Source organism: Aquarana catesbeiana, linkage group LG03 (assembly GCF_042186555.1).
Source record: "Aquarana catesbeiana isolate 2022-GZ linkage group LG03, ASM4218655v1, whole genome shotgun sequence".
Classification (NCBI taxonomy): domain Eukaryota; kingdom Metazoa; phylum Chordata; class Amphibia; order Anura; family Ranidae; genus Aquarana; species Aquarana catesbeiana.
In genome coordinates this window covers 493,977,814-494,002,395 of record NC_133326.1, presented here as the reverse complement: position 1 = coordinate 494,002,395, position 24,582 = coordinate 493,977,814, and the positions used below count along the sequence as shown (strand labels likewise).

Sequence of the window (24,582 nt, the reverse complement as noted above, 5' to 3'; positions counted from 1 at the left end):
ATGCGCAATTTGGCAGTGAAGAGCATGGCATAGAACAGGCCTTCCGTGCGCAGGCGAGATTTCACCGCAGAGAAGGAGATCCGTTGACGTTGAACTTCAGCAGAAAAGTCCGGATAAACAGAAATATTGTTACCGTTAAACTTAAGCGGGCCTTTTTCTCGTGCAAGGCGTAGAATGGCCACTTTATCCTGGAAATTGAGGATGCGTGCAACAATGGAGCGTGGTGGGGCACCCACTGGAGGGGGGCGAGGAGGGGTTCGGTGCGCACGCTCTATGACATGTGAGAATGAGGTTGCATCCTTACCAAAAATGTCTCGCAACCAAGAATAAAGAAATTTTTCAGGATGGGGGCCTTCCGCGCGTTCTTGGAAACCCACAAATGTAAGATTGTTCCTGCAAGAACGATTTTCCAAATCGTCAATCTTGGCGCGAAGGGCCGCCATTTCGATAGTAGTATCACGCATAGTTACAGACATTCACAGTGTCCTCTAAAGTACTAATACGTTCCTCAGCGTCTCCGGTTCGGTCACGGAGGTTCTGGACTTCTTGTTTTAATAATGAAAAGTCCATGCGGATAGAGGCTATCTGGGTAGATAGGGAGGCCTTGCAGTCCTGAATAGCCAGTATAATGGAGGACAGTGTAGGCTCAGCAGACTGACTATGCTCAACAGATTGCTGTGATTCCTGTGTCTGTAGGGGATCTGTTTGCGTGGCAAATATAGCAGGAATTGAAGCGCTCACCCCTGTTGCAGAGCCCTGGACAGCCGAGGAGGAAGCCTGCAGCATGCCTGTATGCTCTGCATGTGTCTCGGCGCCATCTTGCCTCCGGAACCGCACCAGTTGTTCCGCCATGTGTGAGGGCCAGGGCGGCCCGTATTTCACCATTTTTGCCAGCCTGAAAGATACCCACAGCCGTGGGGAACAAAACGGTACCTTCCACGAGGAGATAGGACCAAGGATAAAGGAAGGATGGTCGTTGAGAGCCGGAGCTGTGAGTCTATGCGACTGCTCTCTTCACCATCAAGCCACGCCCCCCCCCCCCCCGCTTTATTATTTTCACCTCCGAAGAAACTCTAATATAGGAGCGAAACATGTGATGTTTAAAGAGGAAGTAAAGCCTGATGGGTTTTACTTCCTCTTTATTCCCCTGCAAAGCAAAAGCATAATGGGCTAGTATGCATCGCATACTAGCCCATTATGTTGCACTTACCTGCAAACGAACCATGCAGTGTCCCCGCTGGTGGCCGCGTCCATCTTCGCCCCTCTTCCTTTCGGGTCCATGGACTTCGGCTCCGTGGCTGGCCAGAGTCGCGTGTGCACGGGAGCCGGCGGTCACGGCACAGGCCCTATAGAAACGGCCCGATCGTGCCCTTTCTTTAGTGTGCATGCCTATATGGTAAATATCTCCTAAACCGTGCAGGTTTAGGAGCTATTTCCAGTACCTACAGGTAAGCCTTATTATAGGCTTACCTGTAAGTAAAAGTGGTGTGTAAGAGTTTACAAACACTTTAAGGTACTTTTGGGAGCACATACTTTTCCATTCCTTTTTGCTTGGGGCTCACAAGATTTAATATCTTTTCCACCTCAATGTTTTTCCTTTTTTGCTGGGGTGAGGTACATACAAAATATGCCTGCCAAGACGTTGGTTTTCTACTAGAGAAGGATTTTTGTGAATATGTTGAATGTGGGGCTCGTCCAATAGTGGTATTTTTGTGTCCACATGGATGAATGTACCTGCATTGCATATCTGAGAGAGATAGGTCTTGATAGGCCATCAGAGAGAGAGCTTCAAATTCTGAGTGAGATAGGATTTTTAGACACTATTCCTTTCTCTATTAATGTACATTTAATGGTGAGACTGGTGAACATTGATAGCCACCATCTGCATCCTCTAAGACCATACTGGTGAGTATGCCCAAATATATATTTTACAACTGTTTTCAGTAAACATAAGATAGTACCATATAGGGTTGATATTATACAGGATTTATATAGCGCCAATAGTTTGCGCAGCAATTTACAACATGACAGTACAGTTACAATACAATTCAATACGGAGGAATCAGAGGGCCCTGCTCGTTAGAGCTTACTGAGTTATTGTTAATCTCAAAACCTCTAGTAAATCAACTCAAATGTGTGTGTTTAAGGATTGGCAGTGTTGTTTTCAAATGTAAGTTCTGTACAATTACATGATCTATAAGAAAGGACACTATGTGCAATACTTCTGTGCCAAATGTAATATTTCCCACTGTCTAGAAATTCAAAACAGGTGAATATGTTACTTGCTCAAAGCCTTATTTTAAGCAGCATCAGAACACAGGTTTGCACTGAAGATAGATATCCCTTTTGAGTAACTCCACTTTTTTTGAAAAAAAAAAAAACATCCCCCTCCCCCCTTGGGTGATCTTTGTACATTGCAAGGATTTTAACAAACGTTTTTGCAGATTCCTACCTTTTGTAGATTCCCCACCCTATTAGATTGTAAGCTCTTTTGAGGGCCCTCTTAATCCTCTTGTATTTTATTTTATTGTATTGTAACTGTATTGTCTCCTTTAATATTGTAAAGTGCTACATAAACTGTTGGCGCTATATAAATAGCTGTTTGTGTCCATGCGCAAAGTGAATGTGAACGGAAGTGGTTTTATAACTATCAATCAGCTGCTGCACTTGCAGGGTTCTAATGAGGGAAGTGTCAGGGTCTGAGGGTCTGCATCCCTTTAGACATGATTTCCCTTTGAGAGTATCTCACCAAAAAATTACACTTGTTCCAAGGGTGTATATTGAGATATTGCTATCATTGTGTCCCATATATATTTATAGGAATTGACATTTATGGTCATGAAACATACTTTTAGATTGCTGAAATAAAGGTTACGTTTTATCTTAGTGGCCTTTGGTGCATTGGGCTATGCACCCTCATCCAGTTTGAATCTATACCTGCCACATAGGATTGGCTTATGACTGTATAAGGCTTTTATACGTTTTAAAGAAGTCTATGGACATGTGTTGAGATTTGCCAGATATGAAAACCCTTCCCAATAATTGTTCTCCCCCAATCTATGTTGTGCTGGCAGTTTCTGACATTGCTACTTACCCCACCTCCCTTGTTGACATAAACGTCTTTAGACTTCTTCTAATGTTTCTTGCATGTGGATGAAAAAAGTCAAGTCTTTTACTTATCTGAACACAGGTGCATTGTTGTCTATGGAACAATGCACACAGCTGCGTAAAAATCAATAATACAGCAATGAGTTCAGAGCCTTAAAATACTGTATGTTTTTATGTCTTGAGTACAGTAATTTACACACACACGTGAACTTTAGGCATGTATACACATAACCCACATTTACACGGCTATACGCGTATGGAACATTTTTACTCAAGATCTTTCTGCCACCAACATCCTGCATATAAACATCAGTAAATTATTAAATCCGTGTGCAAGAGGCCTAAAAGTTGGCTTAGCAGGACTTACAAGATCAAATACATTTTTTCTGAAGATGGTTGGATTGTGCCTACACATCCAACCACCCTCTAAAGACAGTAGTCATCGGGTCTGGATGTGAATGCAGATTCCTTCAGTGGGGGGGCCATTGGCAGTAGTGAAAACATTACTGGTTGGCTGGTATTAAGCCCAGTGCACACAGGTGGAATGTCGCGAGACATCGGCTGGTTCATTAAAAAACAGCCAACATTCGGCTCGTGTGCATATCAGCTGGGCCGACAGAAGCCGGCTGTTTGGCCAGCTTGTTTTGGATGTGCATGCTTGAAAGCCAGCAGCCAACCGGCTCCCAATCAACGTCCTCAGCCAGTGGCAGAGAGCGCTGATCTGAGTGTTCTGGCCGGGGCTATCCCTGTCTGAACACAACAGCGGGAGGATTGCTGTACTAACGTCAGGTCATTAGTACAGTGGCTCTGACCAGAGTTGTCCATTTTTTAATTTTTTTTTTTTTTAGTTTAAACCACTTGGTTGAATGAAAAAAACTATTAGTGTGTATCTGGCTTTATACTATAACTGAGATTGGAGTTCTATTAGCTATTGTGTTAGAGTGTTTTGTCTGGTTGGTGGCTTCTTGAGATGAGAATGTCAACCATATTAAGGTGTGCATGAAAAAGAAATCGATAATTTAAGTCATGTTAAACATGTTTAACTTTAAAGTCAATTGTTTGTGGCCATAGTTTTGGTGGTGGTACACAAGTAACCACAATTTGGGAAATAAACATATTGACTGTAGTGTATCTGATGCCAAATGTTAGCAGATTACAATTATCTGTAGGTAATTGAGTGACCACTTATTGTGGAGGCTTCTAACCCATAGGTTACGATTGTGGAAAAAGCCGACAGCTCCAGCGTGCTGCCAAGTCCTCTGTCTATCAGCACCAAAGGAAAAATGACGTTCCTGTTTGCCAATTTGAAAGACAGAAATTTTCTGGTGCAGCGCATCTCTGATTTCCTGCAGAAGACATCACTGCAGAGTACTGGAGGGGATGATAGTGGGGAGCAGAGGACTGCTGCAAGGAAAGGAAGCAAGGGAAATAATACATATGAGGTAAAGTCCCCCCCCCCCCCCTCTTTTTATTTCTTCCACCAAAAAAAAAAAAAAACGGGATATTTATAATAATGGTTGTGGTAGTTGGGTGGTGCTTAGTTGTCTGTGGTTACCACATCCCTGTTCCAGTATAGCTAATGTGTTTTAGAAAATAAAAGAAAACATCAAGCTCATACAAAAAAATACCTGGTGTTGGTGAATAAAGGGATGGCGCCAGCTGAACCAAATTTTCTTAAAAGATTCAGATAGCCAGGGAATAAACCACAATATATCATCATTTTAGACTTTCTCCACAGCTGTATGTGGACATCATGTGCTTTTTGGAGGAAGCATGCATGTGTCTGCTTTGTATTCCCAATGTTGTTTTATTTGTACAGACAAACTTCGAACACGGCTTTGAAATTACGTGACTTCATCTGAAATCGCACGATTTCAATGCCGCATTGTCGGGTGTGACTTGTAAGACATCTGTGCGGCTTCATGCACAGATGTCTATAGAAGTCGCACCCGAAATCGGCAAAAGCAGTGCGGGAACTACTTTTGCAAATCAGTGTGGCTGCGACTTGTCATGCGATTTGGCCTGTCAAATCACATGACAAGTCGCTACAATGTGAACGAGGGCTTCAAGTCGTCAGGCGCCTCTGTACATCATCCACATCCTCATTCCTCTACAGTTTAATTGCTGAATGTAGCCAAAAAAATACAGAAAGGGGAACCCAAAAATAATTACATCTGTTTGTGAATTTTGAGACAGGCAATAGTACACAAGTTGCATTATGTTAAATACAGCCCTGGCTAATTCCACACCAGCAAATTTAATACTAGTTGGTGTGACCCATTGCAGTCTGGCAATGTTTTTTACTACTGATCTAATGTACAGAAAGAAACAATTGGCTACTGTAGGTTACCACACTTTGCATATTGTTGTTGCTCTTGCATGGTCTTATGGAACAAGCCTGTATGTTTTGCCGCGTGACAGACAGCTTGTAGTTCTCAATGAGCTGCGAGGGCACTGATGAGCGCTCTCGTAGTTCATTGATTTTTTTTTTTTTTTGCCTGCTATTCAGTAAATGTCTGCTTGTAAGGGATGTACGGACAGACAGCTGATTGAGAGTCTGAAGGATCCTGGCATTGCACATGTGATCTGCTGTTTGTACATGCAGTGTAAAAAGATAACAAATGCACATTTTTTACTTGTAAAGATATGTGCATTTTTTTTTTTTCTTTGAAAGGTGGGTGTATTCTTTAAATCTATGGTCACCTTTTATAAGTGATTTTTACAATGTGTGCATGATGGTTTTTTTTTATTATTTTGATAGGCAACAAAGCTGCTCTCTGGAAGTCCAACTGATATTGCCACCTGCATTCCTCAGAAGTCTGTCTGTGAGGATGCCCCTACTGTGTCTCATGGACTTCTCAAACTCTTCCTGAGGGAACCAGCAGAAGAAGAAGGGCCAAAATGGGTAAATTATATTGATGAATTAACCATTTCATGATAGAAAGTGCTAGAAGTCATAACGCCAATTGTAAAACATTTTAGTTGCTGAGACTGCAGCAAATGAATGAAATCCTCTTGCTGGCACATTGGCATTCTTTTTTGTCATTTTTCTGTGTTAAATAATCCTACGATTTCATTAGAAGTCCGTTATCTAAATTGATTTCTAAAATTTAAAGTGGAACTATAGCCATTAATTAAATAATTAACATTGTTCTTCTAAACCCTTGCTGGTATAGTACTTGTTTTACTAGGAAATCCTCTAATACAGAAGGATGAAAAACCCTAATTAAATTAATTAGGAATTAAAAAACTTAATGGTCCTGCAATAGTTTGCTTTCCATTCCTCTGGTCTAAAACACTGGAATGTTGATTGGCACACCTACATCATCATATATAATGCAGCATCAACAGTAGATGCAAGCCCTGCGTTGTACATGGTGAAACTGGCAACAGAAGTGGCGTCAAGATTAGTTGGAGACCAGCACAAAGAGTGGCTTGGGGGGGTCACAACTGGAGTCAGCTTGGAGAAAGGCTGGAACCATGGATTAAGGCAATTGATCTTTTATAGTAGATGATCTCTGTGCTATGTGAGCACTATACAGATGGGCAAGAGGGCAATGGTAATTATTTTATTTATGACACCTTTAGTTTCATTCTCTTATTTAATGATCAATACATTCCCAGGTCCATTATTCAGAATGAATTGGTGTAAGCTAATTGGCAGGCCCTCTAGTTTTAGCCTATATCTGAAGTGATCAACATATGGGCTACCTAGTAGGCAGAGCTAAAACTGAATATCTGTAAAGTGTAATTAAGGGGTAGGCAACCTTAAAGTGGTGGAGATGTACCTGAACAACCTGGAAGAAGTTAAAGATCATTGGGCATAGTGTTGCCCAGTGTTGGTACCGCACGCCTGATTTAAACCTCTAATTGCAGTACTACTGTGCTGCATTTGCGTGCATTGCACAGGAATTATAGGTTTAAATCAGGCAGTATGGATGCAACATATCGCCTTCTCACCTGTCAAACAGGCCTGGATTTTTCTTTTAGAGGAGCAGCAGTGCCTGCTGCACTTGTGAATGAGCCCTTAGTTGCATTTAGCAGCAGCAATTTTAGGGGTCATTACACATGTGAGGTTGGGGATGGAAAAACCCTGCAGTTGAGCTGCAGCTTTACCACCCCCAATCTTTACTCCCTTTAGCTGCAGAGGCAGCAGCCAAGGATGTACACATGCCACAGCAGGATTATACACCCCCGTTGCTTTCGGTGGGCACTACCACCCACTAATTGCAACCCATTCAAGTAAATGGGGTCAATCTGCAAGCACCCCACAACTACATGCTTGTGTGGGGTCCAGGGAAAATAAACCAAGTAGTGAGGAGGCGATACAGCGCCTCCTCACTGCCTGTTTTATTTAACCCCTTTGATGCTGTACTGCACAAGGTTGCAGGGTGCTTGTAGAGCGGCCTTATTCACTTGAGTGGGTCATGCTTAGCGAGCTCCACACCCACCAAGTGTGACAGGGCGTGTCATTTTGGTGCAGCCGCAACATATGTACACCTCTGGCCACTGCAGTTAAAGGGGGGTGGGGGAGGACCTGGGTCAACTATGGGGTTTTACTGCCCCCAAACCACAAATTTAAACAAGTCCTTACTGCCCTGAGCCCCCATTAGAGTTGCTTGCCCTGTTTTAGAACTTTTATGCCCAGTTCAGTATTGCTTTTGTAAGGCATACTGACCTGAAGAACTGCTTTACAGGAGAGAAGAGAGTCCACTTTCAGTGCAAAGCAGAGCTTTTCTTTTTTCCGTCTTGCAGTTGCTGCTGGCACCACTCCGGATCCTACTAGCAGGGATAAGAGTTCCGTTAGTATCACTCTGCCTGGGACTGCAGCCAGCACTAGCGAGGAACTATTGGCTTATGTGACTGCTCTTTGCCCCCTCTGGCGCTGGTGCTGGCTCAGCAGAAAAAACAACATGGTCCCACTGCTTATATTGCACTGACTGTTCTGTGTTAGATGCTCTTTGGACAGTGGGTCAGCAAACCAAGGGAGAGATCTACCAGCCACGCGGCCACGATCGACTGGAAGATCACGATCAAAAGCTTGCCAACCCCTGGTGTAAATGCTTTCATCATCACTATATATGACCCTGTATATGAAAAATGAAAAATTGCACCTTTCATAGCAGTTGTGTTCTAAAATAGTTGTTTTTATTTTCTTAGGCAAAAGAGAAAATGAAGGAGGAGTCTTGGAACATTCACTTCTTTGAGTATGGTCGAGGGATTTGTATGTACCGAACATCAAAGACTCGAGACCTAGTTTCAAGGGGCATTCCAGAGAGCCTGCGAGGAGAACTTTGGCTCTTATTTTCAGGTAAGTCCAATGCATTGTATTATTGGATCTTTAGAATTTTGTGGCAAATGGAGTAATGTTCTTCATGAATAATAGAGTATACCTAAACCATAGTGCCTGTATGATCTTGGCTTAGTAGGACAAAGCTCTATTGCCTATGACTAGTTTGAGGGCAGAAACACCCATATTGCTGCCCTGCCTCTCTTGGGCACCTTGGAGATGGCTGCAAGTGAGAGAAAGGCTGGGTATTGATTTTTACTGACCACGTTTATTGCTGACTCCCAACGAGCATTCTAACTGTATTTATTCTTCTACTGTCCTAAAAATTTGCAAAATTACTGTGTATAATAAAAGCAAGAAGTAAAGGTGTTCATCTAGCAAACTGATTCACTGTGCAAAAGGAATTTTGATACATAAGGTGAACACGGGTACACCTTAAATATCCACTCATCAAGGGGGAAAAAAAGCATTTTACTAGCATGTAATTGAGCATTTACCATTGTTCACCTAACCAGTCATAGACAGTTCAAATCTTGGCCGGTTCAGCAGGGATTGATCAATCAATCAACTTGGGTACAACCAGAATGTCAAACTTTTCTACATAGGGTTACTGCCAGCAGCTATAGCTGCTAGCAGTAACCAATGTATTCTGCCAGCTGGGAATCCTCTCCATGCCCCCTGCTGGAGGAATACAATAGTGCAGCCTGAAGGATTCTCCCGTCAATACCTAAAGCATTTGTTAACACAAAAAACTTTTTAAAAATTTGATCCTGCCCCTTTAACCACTTCTCGCCCGCCGGCCGTCATATGACATCCTTGATTTTGTGCTGGTATATCTGAATGATGCCTGCAGCTACAGGCATCATTCGGATATCCGCTTTTTCAGCCGGCGATTCCCTATACCAGGGATCCTCAAACTATGGCCCTCCAGTTGTTGCAGAACTACACGTCCCATAAGGCATTGTAAAACTCTGACATTCACAGACATGACTAGGCATGATGGGAATTGTAGTTCTTGAACAACTGGAGGGCCATAGTTTGAAGACCATTGCCCTATACCATAAGAACAATCATAGCGGCTGTTCCGCGGCTTGATCGTTCTTACGGGCAGTGAGAGGGGACGTACCCCCCCCCCCGCCCTCCAGTGCTTCTAACGACTCCCCGCTTCCATCGGCGAGTCGGAGACAGGATCCGCTGGCCCTTGATGTTTACCATAGAGATTTCCGGTGGACCAGATCGTCGCCAGAGTCTCTGATCGTTCGGAGGCCGGGCGCTATGTTATGACGTCACGCCCGTGCTCTACATTCAAACAAACGGTGCCTACTCGGCTGGAAGCCAAGATAGTCAGTTTTTTTTTCTTTCTGATTGCAGACTTCCCAGCCTAGAGGTGAGCTGTGGGGTCTTATTGACCCCACATCTCACTGTAAAGAGGACCAATCATGCCATGTTCCTATTACAAGGGATGTTTACATTCCTTGTAATAGGAATAAAAGTGATCAAAAAAAATTTTGTTTTAAAAAGGTGTCAAACTAAAAAACAAAAAGTAAATTTAACAATAAAAAAAAAAAAAAAAAATTTAAAATGGCCCTGTCCCCATGTGCTCGCACGCAGAAACGAACGCATATGTAAGCCATGCCCACATATGAAAACGGTGTTCAAACCACACAAGTGAGGTATCGCCACGAACGTTCGAGCGAGAGCAGTAATTCTAGCCCTAGACCTCTGTAACTCAAAACATGTAACTAGTAAAAAATGTTAAAGCGTCGCCTATGGGGATTTTTAAGTACCGAAGTTTGGCGCAATTCCACGAGCGTGTGCAATTTTGAAGCATTACATGTTAGTTAATAACTGTTTTTTTTCCAAAAAAAATCGCGTTCGAAAAATTGCTATGCAAACACCGTGCGAGATAAAAAGTTGCAACAACCGCCATTGTATTCTCTAGGGTCTTTTCTAAAAAACATATACAATGTTTGGGAGTTCTGTGTAATTTTCTAGCAAAAAACTTATGATTTTTTACATGTAGGAGAGAAATGTCAGAATTGGCCTGGGTGGCAAGTGGTTAAAGCATTTTATACTGCACAGTATTTGTGCTGTGTCATTTGGCCCCCTATAACACCTGTAATACCTGGCTGATCCTGCCAGTTTCTGCCCTCCCCTATGTAAACTGACCACGGTTCATCATGGCTGCTGAGCTCTCTGTTATTCGTAGCCCTCCTGTCGTCCTCTGTGCTCCTGTGTCCTCCTCCCCCCCCCTCCCCTCACTGCCTGTATGCCCCTGTGTCAGTGCCCGCTCCCTCCCCTCCTGCTGCTATCATAACTGTTAAAACTTTATATAAGCCTCTCTGTGTCCTAATAACAAGTGCTCCTGTCTGTGTGCTTTATTAAAAAAAAAAAAAATGCCTCCTTTACCGGATTTCACAGCGGTTCCCAGTGGTCACGTGATTGGCTGGCTTTCTCCTCCTCTCCTCCTGTTCTGGCTGATGTCAGCAGGGGAATCTCGGCCCCGCCCACTGCATCTGTCAGCCGGGCAGAGGAGAGAGCTGGCCGGTGACGTGATTGCAAGGAGCCGCTGTGAAATCTGTTAAAGGAGGCGTTTTTTTTAATAAAACACACAGACAGGAGCACTTGTTATTAGGACACAGGGGGGCTTATATAAAGTTTTTTTATATAAGTGGGTTAACAACCACTTTAATGTGTTGATGGGGATTCAAGTGATTTTCTTTCCTTACACTCGTAGTGTAAAAATAGCAAAATAACTTAGGAGCTCTGGAGGTGCTGCTGTACTAACAATCTGATGTTAATACAGCTATCTCCCCTGCTGAGCTATTCTGTTCTGACAGGGGTAAAGGCCCCCCTCCAGAACTCGTTTGTCAGCGCTCTCAGCCATTGGCTGAGAGCATTGAACGGATGCCGGCAGACCTTTTTTGGTTATGCCCCATCAACATCTGTTGGACCAGCTGCCGTATTGAAGCTGTTCACCTAACTAAAGGGCTGTACACATGGGCTGAATATCGGGTGGCATTCGGCCCGTGTGTACAGCCCTTTGGTTAGGTGAACAGCTTCAGTAAATCAATCACAAAATGTAAGTGCCAATGGTTCGTTCAGGGATGTATTTGTTTCGGTGTTTTTAATTGCAGGCAAGTGAACAAATCCATACAGAGGTAGTTATAGGTTTTACATAAAGTATCAGTATATAAATTCAGGATTTTTGCTAGCATGTAATTGGGTAGTCAAAGTGTACACAGGTTCACCTTATTTACTAACATTCATCTTGAAAACATTGTGAACATCAGATCATTCCCTCTGTCTTATTACATCTCTTCATCCTGAATATAATACAATTTTATATATTTTTTGCTATTTTTCTTTCAGGAGCAGCAAATGAAATGGCAACCCATCCTGGCTACTATGCTGATCTAGTGGAGAGGTCCACGGGAAAATGCAATCTTGCAACAGATGAGATTGAGCGTGACCTCCACCGCTCCATGCCTGAACACCCTGCATTCCAGAATGAGCTTGGAATAGCAGCTCTCCGTCGTGTGCTCACTGCATACGCCTTCCGCAACCCCAACATTGGGTACTGCCAGGTATTGCCACTCTTCTTTTTAGAAACATCTATCACAACTGTGTAATAGTGGTTACTAATCTTTTATTAATATCTCATATTCTATATAGTTCTATATAACAACAAGAGACTTTTATTTGCAGGCCATGAATATAGTGACCTCAGTTCTGCTGCTGTACTGTAATGAGGAAGAAGCATTCTGGTTGTTGGTGTCACTGTGTGAGCGAATGCTGCCAGATTATTACAATACACGGGTTGTTGGTAAGTCATGATCAACACTCAGCTCTCTTAAAGGGGTTGTAAAGGAAAACATCTGATGATTACTGGCCCCCCGGTTTACTTACCTGAGCCCTCGAAAGTCCCGCGCTCAATCGTTGCCTGGGCTTCTCTGGTCTTCTCGGCTCTTCATTGGATAGATTGATAGCAGCGCAGCCATTGGCTTGCGCTACTGTTAATCAAATCCAATAACGCGGGGGCGGGGCCGAGTTCTGCACTCAGCGGCTATGGATGCCGAATGCAGGACTCGGGAGCGCGCCCGCAAGGTAACCCCCCGGGAGGGAGAGCGCTTCTTCCAGCGGTTATCTGAGATGGGGAGGAGCTAGTAGAGCCGCCGGGGGACCCCAGAAAACTCTATTCGGGGCCACTCTGTGCAAAACAAGCTGCACAGTGGAGGTAAGTATGACATGTTTGTTATTTTTAAAAAATAAAAATCGAACCTTTAGTGTCACTTTAAGGATTTATACTGTCCTTTATTAAACTTCCAAAGAACATGATTTCTTAATAATTGCATTAGCCATGCATGTTATAGAGTCATGTTAGAGTGCCAAGTGTTTTTTAATGGTGCATACAGTCAAGGCAGGCCTTAGGAATAATGTGGGAATGCTGATGTGTAGCAATAAACTGTTTAACTGCTTGCAGACCCTATACTGTACATATACAGTGGCAAGGTGACTCTCCTGCACAAAATTGCATACTTTGTGCGTAATCCTACACTCCCGGGGCTGGGGCGCATATGCACACCGCCAACAACGCGTTTCTGCTGTGATTATACACAGCGGGAGCTGCTCTGTGGGTATGGCGGACTCGATGTCTGCTGATACCTGCTGATCGTTAGGCAGAGAGCCAGAACGGTAATCTACCTATGTAAACAAGGCAGATTGCCATTCTGTCAGTATGTAAGGCTTTGATCCTGTGTTTCTGCAAAGCAGCAACATGGATTTTTGCCTTCCTATAGTAAAAGCACCTCCCACACAGTGAGAAAGCACATCTTCCCTGATGGTAACCCCTTCCCTACCAGTGCATATTTTAGCACTGGTCCCCAAAAAGTGTCAGTGTCCCAATTTGTCTGCCGCAATATCGCAGACCTGCTATAAGTTGCTGATCACTGCCATTGCTAGTAAAAAATACAAATTCTATAAATATATCCCATAGTTTGTAGACACTGTAACTTTTGCGCAAACCAGTCAATATACGCTTAATGGGATTGTCTTACTAAAAATATGTTGCAGAATACATATTGGCCTAAATGTATGAAGAAATTCAATTTTTTTTTTTTTTTCCTAAATTGTCGGTCTTTTTTTGTTTATAGTGCAGAAAATAAAAACTGCAGAGGTGATCAAATATCACCAAAAGAAAGCTCTATTTGTGGGGAAAAAAACCACATCAGTTTTATTAGGGTACAGTGTCGCATGAACGCGCAATTGTCTGTTAAACTAACACAGTGCTGTATTGCAAAAAATGGCCTGGTCATGAGGGGGAGGGGGGGGGGGGGGTAAATCTTCGGAAGGTCAAGTGGTTAAAGTGTAGTTTAATTACCTGCAAGTCACATGATGAAGCACTCCCAAAATTCAGATCATCTGGGGAAGTGTATTTGAAGCAGGAATACAGGACTTGTGGTGTCACTGCAGTATCCTGGACTGCTTTTCCCATCATCCTTTGCATCTAACTAATGATGTGGGTGGAACCATAAACAGCAGTATTGCCCATCTTACTGTCTCAGTCATTGTGAAGAGGTTTTAATGAGAGGAACAGGCACACAAGCTGCAGCGGGTATGTGGCCAAGCTAACATGAGAAACCAATAGGGTCAGATTGGAGATGGCTTTGATACAGCAAGCCACAATACAGTATTTCTACTAACTGCATAAAGCAGGTTGTTTTTAGCATTCTTAAAGACAAATACAACAGTTTTGTGTCAGGTCATCCACATCTATCAATAATATTATGAATTGCACTTTTGATTAATGGAATTTTATTTCTGACAGGTCTTTAGTTTTAATGTTTCATAAATGCCCTCATGCATGAAAATGCTGTCTCTTTTATATCCAGAATTAAAAAAAGTTCACTGGGTTCTTTGTGACACGGGGGTTTATTTACTAAAGTTGGAGAGTGCAAAATGAGGCTCACTTCTGCATAGAAACCAATCAGCTTCTAACCTCGGCTTGTTCAATTAAGCTTTGGTAAGAATACCTGAAAGCTGATTGGTTTCCATGCGGAAGTGAACCTGATTTTTAACTCTACAGCTTTAGTAAATAAACCCCTTAGAGACTTAAGCTGAGTGCTGTACTATTATTATTATATAGGATTTATATAGCACCAACAGTTTGCGCAGGGCCTTACAATATAAAGGGAGACAATACACAAACAGTACAATTCAAAACAAGGGGGTTAGAGGGGCCCTGCTCCTGCAAGCTTACAATCTAAGATGACACTTGGCAGCAATGGAGGAGGCTTTAACCACACATAATATGTTGAGCCAGCAGGCGTGTGAAATGACTGCTCCTACAAAATTTGCATGAATGACTAACATCTCCTATTTGTTGGGTATATAGGGGCCTTGGTGGACCAGGGTGTGTTTGAAGAGCTGACACATGAGTGCCTACCTCAACTGTCTGAGAAGATGCAAGAGCTGGGAGTCATCTCCACCATTTCCCTCTCCTGGTTCCTCACCCTGTTCCTCAGTGTCATGCCATTTGAGAGCGCTGTAGTGGTAGTTGACTGCTTTTTCTACGAAGGCATCAAATTGATTCTGCAGCTGTCATTGGCTGTACTAGAGGCAAACATGGATGCCCTGTTAAACTCCAGCGATGAAGGAGAAGCCATGACTATACTTGGAAGGTAATGACTTGTAAAATTTAAATGTAGGTTTAATAACATCAAAGGAAATGTAATTCACAATTTTAACAACATCTGTAGAATTTTACTGAAGTAATATTAAGTAAAATAGGCACATTTAATTGTTTATGATAAAGTAAATGATAATTAAATATGCTTTGTTTGCATTTAGCATGTCGGCAGAATGCACTGTAACTGTTGAGAGTTGAGTAAGAAACAGGAAGGTATCTGATCTACATTTTTATCTATTTCAGTTTCCTCACTTTCCAGAAGTCCTAAAGTATTATTTCTATTATATTTATGTTGTGACGCACTTCTGTAATAGCTGGAGATCACAAACTGCTAGAAGCAGGAAGCCCCTGTTTAGTATATTTTCTACATTAAACCATAAAAAATGAATTTTCCTCATGACCTATTGTTCAACCACTGGTACATAATCATTAAAAAATAATGGGGGAATGTGTTTGAACATAATAGCATTACCTTGTGTACCTGTAGTAATAAAATGCTTGTTTTCCTCTAGGTATCTTGATAATGTGCAGAACAAGCAAAGTGTGTCCCCTCCAATCCCCCACTTGCACGCTTTACTTACCAGTGGTGATGAACCACCAGTTGAAGTTGAAATTTTTGATCTCATCAAAGCATCCTATGAGGTAAAAGCCCATAAAGTGATGTATTATTAAAGATTCCTTCAACCATAATTTTTGGGCATCCTACCTTTTTTTTGTAACTTTGATACCTTTTTGAATACAGTAATTGGATTGTTTACCTGAATTACTATCTTCTGCTTCTAGAAGTTCAGCAGTTTAAGAGCTGATGACATTGAGCAAATGCGATTTAAGCAGAGGTTGAAGGTCATACAATCTTTGGAGGATTCTGCAAAGAGAAGTGTGGTAAGAATGAATAGATTATACATAATAATAATGTTGCAGGGCCAGTGTTTAAATTGTGGGCAGAAATAACAATTTATGTTGCAAGTTTAACAGGATGTTATATATTACCCCTGCTGTTTGCTAATGTTTAGGTGAGATCCATTTCTACTGACCTCGGCTTCTCCATGGAAGAGCTGGAAGATTTGTATGTCCTCTTCAAGGTTAGTGTTTTTTATATTTTTTTTTACACTATTTATCAGTTTTTGAGATAATAATGGATAACAGCTATTTCCAAAACCTGCATTCCCTGTAAATTTCAAGTGGGGCTTTTGAGTTATAACATGCCAGCATTTCCCTCCTCTGATGTGTAGTAGTGCTTTGTGTAGATCCCTGGTGCCCAACATGCAGTCTGCCAACACTCTGAGATTAGGTCTGGAGCACAATAGGCTGTGTGTTGAATGACAGAGGCTTCGATAGGACTTAGCACTGGGTCCGCTGGCTGTCAGTGACAGCTGTAGTTCAGCAGTAATTGATTTAGCTCTTGGGTTTCCGCTCCTGCTACAAAACGCTCAGCAGGAGAGCCCAGTAAGCCGAGCACTGTAAACACAATGTGGAAAAGTGCTTCTGCATTGGGTTTACATAGGAAGGAATGAGGGCTGTGACAGGAGCTGTTTGTGTTTACAAGCTGTGGTTTGATACATGCAGCATTTGGGGAATCCATGAGCACTGTGAGACAGTGTGTAGCTACATTGCATTCTTCTCTGACATGAACTCTTCTTCCTTGCTGGCTGAAGCAGTGCTATGCAACCTACCCGTTCCTTCATTGATGGGATGTGCTCTGCATAATGAGGGCTCCTGGTTGGACAGTACTATTTTCAATCATATGCCATCATTACGCAGAGCACAACACACAATGGAGTAATTATTGAATACCACTACTCCAGCTAGCGAGATAGAGGAGTTCATGTCAGAAATGGAAAGTTCACAATCTAACAATGCTTGACGCTTCTTACTTCTTAGCAGACAAAGCGGTCCCTAAATCCCACATGTGTGTTATTGAGCTGGGGTGCCATTAATTTTGAAACGCTGAGACAATGCATCCCCGCACTGTAGAATGTAAACAGACGTGTGTCTATTTCCATCAGGCTACCTCCAATCTGTCACATTTAGGTTTGGAAAAAAGGATGCAGTCCTTTCCGTATTATTTTCCGGACCGTCTGGTCTTTACATTTTTACATTTCAGGTCGTCTTTACATCCGCCTGCCCATAGACCTACAATGGAGCCTTTGATCAGGTCTGCCTTAAAAACCGAGAGGCCTGACCCAATCGTGTCTACCGCCACAGTTTTGTCAGGTTTTTTATTGCTATCTGGGTTCCCATTGGGAGAGAGATCAGCTAACTTACCATGCACATGGCAGAATTAGAAGTGATTGTAAATTTATTCAACAGGAAAGGAAAATAAAACCCTTTTGCATGACAAAATTAGGCATTGAAAGCTTTTATTTGTCATGAATCATTTTTTTATCACCTAAGATGGTTCCATTGCCTACTGACTTTGAAATGTTATTCTCAACCATGGTGTTCACCTATTCACCAGTTACTTCATGGTGTGCAGTTTTCTTGCATTATTCCCAATAACAAAACAATAGGAACTTGTATTATTTACATGTGGATTGTCTTGCAATGTAATATTGTATATTTTCTACTCTAGGCTCAGCATTTAATGAGCTGCTACTGGGGTGGGAATCGTGCATCCAGTAATCGCCATGATCCCAGCTTGCCTTACCTGGAGCAGTACCGCATTGACCTGGACCAGTTTCAGGAGTTATTTGCTCAACTCACTCCATGGTCATTTGGCCCTCACATCACTATATTGGCAACACGGATTTTCCGCTTGTTAGACAGCAACAAGGACTCATTAATAAACTTTAAAGAGTTTGTCACTGGACTAGGTATGTAAACAAATACATTTGTGGCATACATTTTAAGAGATTTTTTTCTATTGAATAAAGTGAAACCTGGAAGATAGTTTATATGATATTGCAGTTGGCAGACTCTCCACTCTCCTCCAACTACTTATAGCCCTGTTCCTCCCTCTATTGTGTTGTGTCTAATGCAGGTCCTGTGGGAAGTCTTAGCCCTGGTTCACATCTACGTGGTTTACTCAAGGCCACAGCAGCCCATTTGAATGCCGCTGAAACAGCAGGCAAAAGGACCCTGCACCCTTTAGAAAACTTAGCCGCATGGAAGGCGCATAGTGCATTGCGGATCCCAGTGCAGGAAACTGCATTGCGTGGGATGCCATTAGGATTAATGGTACCTCCACCCATCTCCTAAACTTCATTGCATTTTTTCTGTGGGAAGCTATGCGATTACACACCTTTCCGCTTCCTGCACTACTGTGAACTTAGCTTTAATGTGCTTCCAGAGTGTTAGAGGATGTTAGCAGTCTTTTTTACAGTTAGAAAATGTTCATATGTCTATAGGCACTAGCCGACCATGGCAGATGTCCCCTGCCCAGTCTTTCATGTCAATCAGCTGTGATAGATTCTTCTCAGCCGATCCCTATTCCCCCTCCTGCGAAAGGTATATCCGCTAACTGCTCTACATGTCTGCTCCTTAGGCACAACAATGTACCGTAATACAAATGTACTTTTTTTTTTTTTTTTTTGTTGTACTGTGATCTTTCAGATCATGTATGAATAGCCAGCTCAAAGTGATTCAATAATTAATGTTTAACCTAAAATAAAATAAAACCTCGAAAGACCTCAATTATCTTGACTCTAATGATTAGTTATTGATCATCACAAGAATCACGCTAATTGATGTCTTCGAAGGTTTTATTTTAAGTTAAGCATACATAAATTAAGGGAGGTTTTTAGCACTTTAGCATTATCTTTATAAAGGTAGTGCAGCATTAATTATTGAATCACATTTTCTTAAGGTGTGGGAACACAAGTCAGTGCGTACAGTAACCTATATAAAGCATGGTAAAATAAAGGGTTACATTTGCACATAGAAGTAGCGTGGGAGTAAAGCACTTGTAAAGGCAGAAGGTTTTTTATCTTAAGGCATTCTGTGCCTTAAGATAAAAAAACACTTACCTGAGGTCCCTCTCTGTCCCTCTCTGTCCCTCTCTGTCCCTCTCTGTCCCTCTCTGTCCCTCTCTGTCCCTCTCTGTCCCTCTCTGTCCCTCTCTGTCCCTCTCTGTCCCTCTCTGTCCGCTGATGTCCACGAGTGTCTCAGCCATCTGAGATTCTCCTTCCTGATTGGCTGAGACACAGCAGCAGCGCCATTGGCTCAAAGTAAGCTAGCCAATCGGGGGAGATGGGGGGCGGGGCCAGGTCAGGGCTCAGTGTCTGAATGGACACAGGGAGCTGTGAATCAGCTCTGGTGCCCCCATAGCAAGCTGCTTGCTGTGGGGGGCACTGAACAGGAGGGAGGGGCCAGAATCACAGAAGGAGGACCCGAGAAGAGGAGGATCTGGGCTGCTCTGTGCAAATCCACTGCAACAGAGCAGGTAAGTATAACATGTTATTTTTATAGTAAGAAAAGCAAGACTTTACAATCACTTTAACATGGTTATTTTTTTTTATTAGCCAGCTTAAAGTGTTTTTCCACATTTTCAATTAAATTTGATAACACCTACTTTATATTTGCTACATGTTGTCCACATTTACGTGCCATAACCTAACTGCAAAAGTGGAAACTCGCTTTTAAAGTAATTGTAAATGCGCTTTTGTAAAAAAAAAAAAAATATATAAAAAACAAGTTTATACTTTCCTTCTCTGGAATTGAAGAGAGCTGCCCTGAACCTCCTCTTCGCGGGTCCCTGGCTAGTGCTTCGGGCTCCTCCCTTTGCCGAGTATGGGCTCGCTCCTGAGCCTCATTGTCTGCGTCTATTGTCATAGACAGTGGAACTCAGCCCGCCCCCCTGCTTTGCTTGACAACAAAGATTGCCTCAGCAAAACCCTAGAATCCAGGAAGTGAAAGGAGAGAAGAGCTGCAGATGAGCACAGCGCTGGATTGAATGAGGGCTCAGGTAAGTAAAGGGGGGAGATGAGGGGGAATACTCATGGCCAGATGGGTCAGTTTTTTTAATCAACCAGCAGGTGGGACGAAAACAACTGACCTGATTTCCCCCATCCACACATTCGAGGTGGATGGAGGAATCCTCTCCACTGAGCTATTGTATTCTGACAGTGGGGTGACTTCCCTGCTGTCAAAATACACTGATCAGCGTTGCAGTCTGTAGAATTTGGAGCTGATTGAGCAGGAAAAATTTGACAGGGTGGTTGTAGAACAGTAGATTAACTTCTGTACAACCACAGGGGGCCGTACATGGATAGAAATTTGGCCGGTACCTACTGAACCACCCAAATTTCGATCCATATATGACCAGCTTAAAATTGTCCCAGTATAATTGGGACAGTATCATGTATGATTTATACCCACATTCCATAGTTCTCTTAAGGTGACCTAGCAATTGTACAGTCTCCTTTAGCCTCACCAAAACTATCTAATATAAAGACAAACCTAAACAATCCTCTTAAATAGTACCAAATTAGGTCCTTGTTATGTCCTTATATCAGATAGTTGATGGCAGATCTAAACAACATTGTACACTTAGATTGTGTATTGTATGGTCAGCCTTAGACCTTAAAGTGATTTTAAAGGCAGAAGGTTTTTTTTTAATCTCAATGCATTCTATGCATTAAGATAAAAAAACTCCTGTGTGCAGCTGCCCCCCTCAGCCCCCCTAATACTTACCTGAGCCTCTTCTCTATCCAGAGATGTTGCACGAGAAACTCTGCTGTCCAGGACTCTCTCTCCTGATTGGCTGAGACACAGTAGTGGCGCCATTGGCTCCCGTTGCTGTCAATCAAAGTCAGTGAGCCAATGAGGTGAGAGAAGGGATGGGCTGAGTCGCGACTCCGTGTCTGAATGGACACACAAAGCAGCGTCTCGGGTCAGGTGACCCCATAGCAAGCTGAGGAGGATCTGGGCTGCTCTGTGCAAAACCACTGCATAGAGCAGGTAAGTACAACGTTTGTTATTTTTAAATAAAAAAAAACAAAAACAGATTTACCTTACTCGTTATCTTGAGAAGTCATCCACTTATCTGTTGAATTACAAGGAGATGGCCAACTGCAATAGTATGTGACTCAAATTTTGATAGTGCTTTGTAATGTTTTTACAACTTGGGAACTGTGAAATTGGGACCTTTTCTTTTATTATAGCAGGAGCAACCTTTTACTACAATCAGTGAGTTCTTTTTCTGTTCCTTTGTTAGGTGGAATGTATCATGGTGACATGACAGATAAGCTGAAATTTCTATATAAATTACATCTACCCCCTGGTAAGTAATACAAGTTCATTTTCAGACACATGCTTCACCCATAGAATGGAGCCATGGCATGAGTTGAGTCATTATATGAAAATGCCATGAATTTTAACAGTTAAAAATAGAAGTCACAATTCATTTTCATTCACAGAATTGCATGACTTTCTAGGCTACCGTTACATAGTAGGTGAGGTTGAAACAAGACACATCCAAAAAAGTCCATCAAGTCCAACCTATGTGTGTGATTATATGTCAGTATTACATTGTATATTCATGTGCTTATCTAATAGTTTTTTGAAACTATCGATGTTCCCCGCTGATACCACCGCCTGTGGAAGGGAATTCCAAATTTGTACCACTCTTATGCCCCGTACACACGGTCGGATTTTCCGATGGAAAATGTCCGATCGGAGCGTGTTGTCGGAAATTCCGACCGTGTGTGGGCTCCATCGGACATTTTCCATCGGATTTTCCGACACACAAAGTTGGAGAGCAGGAGATAAAATTTTCCGACAACAAAATCCGTTGTCGGAAATTCCGATCGTGTGTACACAAATCCGACGGACAAAGTGCCACGCATGCTCAGAATAAATAAAGAGATGAAAGCTATTGGCCACTGCCCCGTTTATAGTCCCGACGTACATGTTTTACGCCACTGCGTTTAAAACGATCAGATTTTCCGACAACTTTGTGTGACCGTGTGTATGCAAGACAAGTTTGAGCCAACATCCGTCGGAAAAAATCCTAGGATTTTGTTGTCGGAATGTCCGAACAAAGTCCGACCGTGTGTACGGGGCATTACAGTAAAAAAAACCCTCTAGGTTAAACCTCTTTTCTTCTAATTTTAATGAGTGGCCATGTGTCTTGTTAAACTTCCTTCCGCGAAAAAGTTTGTGCGGTCACCAGTACGGTATTTGTAAATTGAAATCATATCCCCTCTCAAGCGTCTCTTCTCCAGAGAGAATAAGTTCAGTGCTCGCAACCTTTCCTCATAACTAACATCCTCCAGACCCTTTATTAGCTTTGTTGCCCTTCTTTGTACTCGCTCCATTTCCACTACATCCTTCCTGAGGACTGGTGCCCAGAACTGGACAGCATAGTCTAGGTGCGGCCGGATCAGAGTCTTGTAGAGCGGGAGAATTATTGTTTTATCTCTGGAGTTGATCCCCTTTTTAATGCATGCCAATATTCTGTTTGCTTTGTTAGCAGCAGCTTGGCATTGCATGCCATTGCTGAGCCTATCATCTACTAGGACCCCCAGGTCCTTTTCCATCCTAAATTCCCCCAGAGGTTCTCCCCCCAGTGTATAGATTGCATTCATATTTTTTCCACCCAAATGCATTATTTTAAATTTTTCTACATTAAACCTCATTTGCCATGTAGTTGCCCACCCCATTAATTTGTTCAGATCTTTTTGCAAGGCTTCCACATCCTGCGGAGAAGTTATTGCCCTGCTTAGCTTAGTATCGTCCGCAAATACAGAGATTGAACTGTTTACCCCATCCTCCAGGTCGTTTATGAACAAATTAAATAGGATTGGTCCCAGCACAGAACCCTGGGGGACCCCACTACCCACCCCTTACCATTACGCGTACTCCCCATTTATCACCACCCTCTGAACTCGCCCTTGTAGCCAGTTTTCAATCCATGTACTCACCCTATGGTCCATGCCAACGGACCCTATTTTGCCAGTAAAAGTTTATGGGGAACTGTGTCAAATGCTTTTGCAAAAGCCAGATACACCACGTCTACGGGCCTTCCTTTATCTAGATGGCAACTCATCTCCTCATAGAAGGTTAATAGATTGGTTTGGCAAGAACGATTCTTCATGAATCCATGCTGAATACAACTAATGATACCATTCTCATTACTAAAATCATGTATAGAGTCCCTTATCATCCCCTCCAAGAGCATACATACTATTGATGTTAGGCTAAATGGTTTGTAATTCCCAGGGATGTATTTTGGGCCCTTTTTAAATATTGGTGCTACATTGGCTTTTCTCCGATCAGCTGGTACCATTCCAGTCACTGGACTGTCAGTAACAATTAGGAACAATGGTCTGGCAATTACTTGACTGAGTTCCCTAAGTACCCTCGGGTGCAAGCCATCTGGTCCCAGTGATTTATTAATGTTAAGTTTCCCAAGTCTAATTTTAATTCTGTCCTCTGTTAACCATGGAGGTGCTTCCTGTAAAGTGTCATAAGGATAAACACTGCAGTTTTGGTTACTGAAGCCCCCCCGATTCCCACGTAAAGACTGAGGAGAAGAAAAAAAATTCAATACCTTCGCCATCTCCCCATCCTTTGTAACCAGGTGTCCTTCCTCATTCTTTATGGGGCCAATGTGGTCTCTCCTCCCTTTTTTACTGTTTACATACTTAAAGAGTTTCTTGGGATTTTTTTTTTTGCTTTCCTCCGCTATGTGTCTTTCGTGTTCTATCTTAGCTGCCCTAATTGCACCCTTACATTTCTTGTTGCATTCCTTATAAAGTCTGAATGCTGATGATAATCCCTCAACCCATGTATTTTTTTAGGGCCTTTTCCTTTGTTTTTATATGCATTTTTACATTGGAGCCATCCAGGACTTTTGTTCGCTTGTTCTTTGTTCCTAAGATTTTATCCCAATTTAAGCCTTCTAGCAAGGTTCATAGTTTAGCGAAGTTGGCTCTTTTAAAATTCAGTGTCTTTGTATTCCTCTTATGTTTCCTATTTGTGTAATTTATACTGAAGCCAATTGACCTGTGATCACTGTTTCCTAAATTGCCCCGTATTTCCACATCCGTGATCAGGTCCGTATTGTTGGTAATCAGTAGATCCAGTAACTCTATATATATATATATATATATATATATATATATATACACACATACACCCTTGTGGTTCTCACATCTCCTACTGTATGTTGGTGCAAAACATGCTGGCTGTCATTCTTAGCGTTGGATGTATAGGGGTCCCATTTGACACTGCAACAATAACTGCAGCCCCCTCTGTTCCCTATAACAATGACTGCAGCCCCCTCTGTTCCCTATAACAATGACTGCAGCCCCCTCTGTTCCCTATAACAATCACAGCAGCCCCCTCTGTTCCCTATAACAATCACTGCAGCCCCCTCTGTTCCCTATAACAATCACTGCAGCCCCCTCTGTTCCCTATAACAATCACTGCAGCCCCCTCTTTTCCTTATAACAATGACTGCTGCCCCCTCTGTTCCCTATAACAATGACTGCAGCCCCCTCTGTTCCGTATAAGAATAATTGCACTTCCTGCCTTTTTTTTCCCTGCTGTTCCC

The 24,582-nt window shown here is 42.5% G+C and overlaps 1 protein-coding gene across 3 annotated transcripts in view; it reads left to right on the top strand.

The window, feature by feature from the left end:
• The window catches only part of TBC1D9B (TBC1 domain family member 9B), a 175,465-nt gene that overhangs the window by 112,686 nt on the left and 38,197 nt on the right, over positions 1 to 24,582 (top strand). For all 3 annotated transcript variants that reach the window (XM_073621063.1, XM_073621062.1, XM_073621064.1), the window contains exons 7-17: positions 4,320 to 4,550; positions 5,870 to 6,013; positions 8,269 to 8,419; positions 11,771 to 11,985; positions 12,107 to 12,224; positions 14,793 to 15,078; positions 15,599 to 15,728; positions 15,870 to 15,968; positions 16,100 to 16,168; positions 17,659 to 17,899; positions 21,241 to 21,306. In XM_073621063.1, the coding sequence (XP_073477164.1) occupies positions 4,320 to 4,550; positions 5,870 to 6,013; positions 8,269 to 8,419; positions 11,771 to 11,985; positions 12,107 to 12,224; positions 14,793 to 15,078; positions 15,599 to 15,728; positions 15,870 to 15,968; positions 16,100 to 16,168; positions 17,659 to 17,899; positions 21,241 to 21,306 (1,750 nt within the window). The remainder of the gene's footprint in view (positions 1 to 4,319; positions 4,551 to 5,869; positions 6,014 to 8,268; positions 8,420 to 11,770; positions 11,986 to 12,106; positions 12,225 to 14,792; positions 15,079 to 15,598; positions 15,729 to 15,869; positions 15,969 to 16,099; positions 16,169 to 17,658; positions 17,900 to 21,240; positions 21,307 to 24,582) is intronic.